This window comes from Citrus clementina, unplaced genomic scaffold, assembly GCF_000493195.1.
Source record: "Citrus clementina cultivar Clemenules unplaced genomic scaffold, Citrus_clementina_v1.0 scaffold_5, whole genome shotgun sequence".
NCBI lineage: Eukaryota > Viridiplantae > Streptophyta > Magnoliopsida > Sapindales > Rutaceae > Citrus > Citrus x clementina.
Genome location: NW_006262201.1, coordinates 21,895,294 through 21,901,426, shown reverse-complemented (window position 1 = coordinate 21,901,426; position 6,133 = coordinate 21,895,294). Strand labels below are relative to the sequence as shown.

At 34.9% G+C, this 6,133-nt stretch overlaps 1 protein-coding gene across 1 annotated transcript; it reads right to left on the bottom strand.

The window, feature by feature from the left end:
* Positions 1–3,784: 3,784 nt before the first annotated feature.
* On the bottom strand, positions 3,785–5,854 carry LOC18043038 (L-type lectin-domain containing receptor kinase S.4). Its single transcript, XM_006432395.1, has one exon. The coding sequence runs from the start codon at positions 5,852–5,854 to the stop codon at positions 3,785–3,787; it is 2,070 nt and encodes a 689-aa protein (XP_006432458.1).
* Between the last annotated feature and the right edge of the window lie 279 nt (positions 5,855–6,133).

The window sequence follows — 6,133 nt, the reverse complement described above, 5'->3', positions numbered from 1 at the left end:
CATCTTCATAAATTTTAATGGACTTTAAATATAGTGCTGAGCTGACTTCTACTCAGTTCTTTATAATATTCTACCACAGATTTTAATATGATTTAAATTTAATATTGAGCTGACCTGTATTCAACTCTTCATAATTTTCTGACACATAAACATGTATAATAATATATAACTAATAGTTAATTAGTTTTATATTTTTATCCAATAATTATTAATTGTATCTTTGTAAAAGGTTAGTAAAAAGGGCAGCTCAGCATTCAAATCTATTTTAATGAGGTATATTTACAGTGGACTTGTCATTACAAAAAGAAAATGGGGTGAAAATATCAACACCTGCGATTAATATAAAATATTTTTGGAACCCTAAATAAAATGTTAATCCCCCAATGATTATTATTATTATTATTTGGTCTTTGAACTGAATAAGAGACCCTAGGACAAAACAATCTTTTATTTTATGTAAATAGGCTATCAGAAGTTGCCCGAATAAAATGATCGGGTTCGTTATTGGTCTTAGCCGGAATAAACCAAAATTTCAAGTTGGATTTACTTTAGTTTTTAATTCAGTTAATATTTTGTCTGAAAATATCAAAGAAATTGGTTTAAATTTTGTTCAGCTCTTGAAAAATCAAACTGAAATCAAGAAGAAATACAAAGAAAATCAAAGAACCGAATCTCATTAAAAAAACTTCGAAGTTTTCTCAGTCTAGATCTTGCTGAATCAATCAGATTTCGAAAAAGCTAAACAGAACCCATAACCATCCCATCACACAAGCACACAATTTTCTTCTACATATTTGTTATTTTTGCCGCTTGAAAATGAATTCATCTTTGCATTCGACATTCTTAATATTTCATCAATATTGTTTGTTGCCAAATTGCTTTTGTTCGAGGAATATGGAATCCACTCATTTGTGTAAGCTTGCCAGCCGTTGCTAAATTGCTACGATTTACTCCTTACTTTATTGTCTAGCTTTGACGCAAAATGTTACGGACTCAAATTTGCTATAACAAGAAGCGTAAGAAAATAAAAAGAACAAAATAAAATTAGGTTAGAGAAAATTTAGGCCTTCAAAATATTGTTCGGTTTCAACATCTAATATACTTTAAAATGCGCCAATATTACTTGACGTCATTTATTGATTAATTTTTTTATTTAATTTAAACAAAGTGGCTAGAATTTTTAAATCTCCTCCTCAGAAATTGAGCAATTTTGGACCCTAAACCTCTTGTTTTAGTTAGAAGATGGAGCTAGCAAAAGTTGTCATAAACTGCATACCGAGCAAGACCCTGCAGAATTTCAAATAGGTCCCTATTTTTACTTTATTAAAAATACAATTACATAAAAAAAAATTTCTAGTCTCAATGTCTGTTTATTAAACAAATATATACTTATAACGTTATATCTAAAAGTTAAACATTAAATTACTTGAAAATTAAATTACTTTTCTTTATTTATCCCTAATGAGTAATTAAACGTTTTATCAATGAAGATTAGGTAATACTTATTTTGTACTTTAAGAATTAAAAAGACAAACTATTCATTACAAGACACGTCTTTATTTATTATTGTTCAATATTCATTCAGAAATTAACAAGATGGTTCTAAATACTTTCAAATTTAGTTATAATTATTGTTTTAACCAGATTTTTGCTAGGATCCGATTTAAACCATTAAGCAGTAGTTCCCACCTAATCTTGTTCAAATCTTATTAAAACAAATAAAATTTATACTTTAGGGGAGATTAGGGTATGTTTGGATTTAGGTGTGTATTTCTATTGTTCAAGGCAAGAGGTATATCTGAGGTGATCTAGGATGTGAGCTGTAGTGTTCTAAGTTTGGAATATTATGGCGAACCCGTGGAGCTCTTAGGAGTTAATTTAGGGAGTTGATATAGGAACCTTAAGAGAGCTCAGGGAATAGGTTTGTTGAACTCGAGGATAGCTCTAGAGAGTTAATCTGGGGACCTTAGTAGAGCTCCTAGTATAACTCAGACCAGTTCATATGGGAAATACGATATGGATATCAAAACTATCATAATAAGCAAAAAATAAGCATAAGCAATAAAGAACACAGAAGATTTTATGCGCTTCACCTCTCTGGCCGATGTTCACGTGAGCAACTCATCTTCAATCCACTATATAAAAGAAATATTAGATTATTTGCTCTGCAATATCAACAAAACTTCAATAAAGGTTGTTTATAATGAATAATAACATGAGGGAGATGTTGATTTAATGAAGATTAAAGAGTTTTCTAAGAGAATAATAAAGGAAAACGCTATTTTAGGAGATGAGATGGTCAAGATCTTCCATGAAAATGTAAAAATGGAGGGATAAGAAGATAAAGCAACCTTTATAGAAATCAAATTTGGAAAAAAGAGGCCTAGGGCTATGAAGCAAAAGGAGAGATGTAGAGCTAGAGATCGAGAGAGCCCCTTCAAGATTGAACATGTGGAGCATATATACGAGTGTTCCTGAGGGAATTTTGATAATTTTAGGTACATGGTGCTTATTTAATGGCTAGCCTCCCTCAAGAAGGCTATTTTAATATATTTGCCTTATGGTCCCTTGATGGTGACATCAATGAGCTTGAGAAGTAAGGAACCCTCTAGCTATCTTTTTGCCTCCATAGCTGGACACATGCTGACTTCCCAGCCTTGTGGTCCTCTTGCTTTTCTAGTGGCATCAAAGGATAACTGATGTGGCCTTTTCACATTGTTTGGCTAGAATCTCCATTCTTATTGGCTTCTCATCCTTAGCCAAAAGAAGATATTTTTGTTTTCTCTCAAGGTGGTGTGTACTATTCATGCATTGGCCCTAACCATCAAAATCTAGCTTCCAATAATACCTTTTAATATTGAGTATTTTACTAAAACTGTCATTTTCTTCAATAACCTTATCTCCTATCTCTCTATGAGATATCTTAAGGCCTAGTTAAACAAATTAACTTCCTTTAATTGACTTTTCTTACCATATGTAATTGAATTATTGGCCTACATTAGCACCCAGATTTCCCCCTAAACAATTATGTTTCTAAAAGCTTTCTTTTTCTTCTTTTTTTTTACTATAAATAAAGCCGTTTTTAAATAGATTAATTTATACTTCAAGCGAATTAATGACAAACATAAAACATGTTCTTCAATTTAGCATGAGGATCCACGGCTTCACAAAATATTAAAAATTATTATTGCGCCAAGCTTCCTTTGAATCTAACTCCTAGAGACCTGTCCTAATGGTTTTCAATAATTTTTCTTTACTTAATATTGGTGCTGAATCCAGGGAGCAGGAGGCTAAAAAATCTAATTTGAATTTTGTTCGGTCATACCTTTCGAAAAATATATGTGTATAATATAAAACTTTTTTTAAACCCAATTATGACCCCATAAAAAAGTAGAAAAATTTAAAGAATATATCCGAGGAAGCTGAAAGATTAATATGTTATGTGAAACTTAAATTTAGTTTTAGAGGAAAATTGTCAATTAATCCATGTTTTTGTTAGCCGTCAACTTGAATGATTGACAATTAAATATAATTTGATCAAGTATATAAAACGAAAAATTGATGGAAAGTGTTTTTTTTTTTTTTTTGGATTTCCTCTTAAGATGTTCTTATACGAAAGATAAGAGGACAACACTCATAACAGAGAACTGATCCGAGCCCCTGTATATTCTGTTACATATTTTGCAAAGAAAAGTTTGAAACAAGAAACGTTAAAAAGTACATAAACGGAGTTCTACATTTCCGTGTGATGCTTTCTTTCTTGTACATTTTAGTAGGTACATAATTAAAAAGTAACCCTAGTTATTTGACTACTACCGGATTCTTTCTTGTCAAAGCTTGTGAAACTAGTAGATGATGTCATTCTACAGGAGGACGGGTCAGAATCATCTTCAGATAATTCTGGTATTGCCCTTGGAAATTCATGGTGAATGTCAAGAGGCGCTTGGGGAAGGCTTGCATCTCGCAGTAGAAATTGCACCACCCTTCTCGTGCTTGGTCTAAAATCTGGATGAGGATCACAGCAGAGTAAGCCAAGGGTAAGCACCAGCTCAGCTTCTTGTGGATCAAAATAATCGAGTGTTGGATCAATTGCTCTTGTGATCTGCCCTTGACTATGTAGCTCTCTAACCCAATCCACCAATACTAACTCCATTGCGGTTCTTTGGGGCTCGATTGGCCTTCTTCCACAAGCTACTTCTAGCATTAATGTTCCAAAACCAAACACATCTGTACTTGTTGTTGCTTTTCCGGTTCTTGTCAATTCTGGGGCTAAATAACCTAGCGTCCCTACAATATGGGTCGTTTGTGGATTAATATTGTGATCATAAGCCCTAGCAAGCCCGAAATCCCCAAGCTTCGGATTGAGATCTGCATCGATTAAGACATTACTTGGCTTCACATCTCGATGAACTACCCTTTGATCACATTCTTCATGCAGATAAAGCAAAGCTTGAGCCACACCGATGAGGATTTTGTACCTTTGATCCCAATTTAGTATTTTTTTCTTCTGCTGATCATTGTCGAACAAAAGTTTGTCAAGGCTACCATTTGGTACGTAGTCATAAACAAGGAGGAGCTCGTCTTGCCTTCGACACCATCCGTGTAACTGCACAAGATTACGATGCCGAAGTCGTCCCATGCTTGTTATTTCAGCAACAAATTCCTTCATTCCCTGACGTGAATTATGTGCAACTCGCTTTATTGCAACTTCCAGACCAGTGCTTGGAATTACACCCCGGTAGACTTTTCCAAATCCTCCAGATCCGACAAGATTCTTCTCCCGGAAGCCCTTTGTCGCCGAGTAGAGCTCAGAATATCTGAATCTACGAGCACCATATTCAACTTCCCAGTCTTCCAAGATGTCATCTCCATTTCTAATTCTGCGAAGGACAAGAATCGCAGCAATGATAACAAAGATTACCAGAATAACGCTTGCAAGAGTGATACCAACTGCAAATCCCTTCTTATGCACGACTTGTTTAGATTTTGGCCGTGCATGAAATGGAAGCATAGTTACATCCAGTTCTCGTGCAGTCCCACCGATCTTAAAGCTCCAGCCATGCACATTATGGAAGGCTGTAAGCAAACCAGTTGAAGCAGAGAAGCCGACATACATGTACTCATCCAATACTGTGGCCAGATCAATTGGATATGATATCAAAGGCCGATGGGGCTTTGGTATGCCAAGAGGAGATATTGTGACGTTTATCAACATCTCCTGGCTGTTATAATCAATCCACGCTTGAATAGGATCCCCACTCTTGAGAACAACAGAGATGTTATCGTCGTTGATATTGCTTCCTTTTGAAAAATAATAAGCAGCTGGCTCAGATATGTTAGAAATTAAACTGGATATATCTATTCCAACATGGTTGTCATTTATGTCTTGGAGCTCGAGGTTTTGAACGGCATCAAACTCTACTGCCAATATACGAGTAGAGAATTTTGCGTTGCTGGTGTCGTTTGGAAGGCCCAGGTACTGATTTGCAAGACAACTCGGAGGTTGTTTTCTGGACATTAGAACGAAAGCAAGACCATGACCTCCAAGTTGAGGATATTTGGGAACGATGGAAAAGACAAAGTTGGTGCTGAAGGTTAAAGCTGTGTGTGATATTGTATTATTATTAATATTGTACTTGGATAATTGTTTGAATCGAAGAGGAGATGGATAGATGGCATGCCCAAGAATTCTCCCTTGATCGTTTGATACAGCAAGAATCCCATCTTTTCTTACGAAAGCTGTTCCGTCCAAGCTCAAGTTTGCTTGGATAAACCCATTATAGATGAAGCTATTGGTTTCTGCATGAGCAAAACCTAGAAGCAGGAGATGCAATAACAAGGAAAAAGTTTCCATGGCCAGATTGGCAAGCAAATTAAAGCTTCGTCGGAGATAAACCTTTAGAGGGAGATTTTAATTATAGTATGCAAAATGTCACAATATGACTGTATCGGTAGTGGAAAAGATGTTTTATATATGGAAATGATTTTTGAACACCAGCAAAATACTACAAAGACAGAAACGACAGTATTGTATTACAAACAGTGTCTTCATTTTGTATGCTACAATCACACCTTAGCATAAACAGCACTCCATACGAGCACAAAAAAATAGTACACTATCACTAGAAAACAA

What these genes read in the sequence shown, in the direction of transcription:
- LOC18043038 (XM_006432395.1), bottom strand. Translation starts at nt 5,854, where the DNA reads ATGGAAACTTTTTCCTTGTTATTGCATCTCCTGCTTCTAGGTTTTGCT.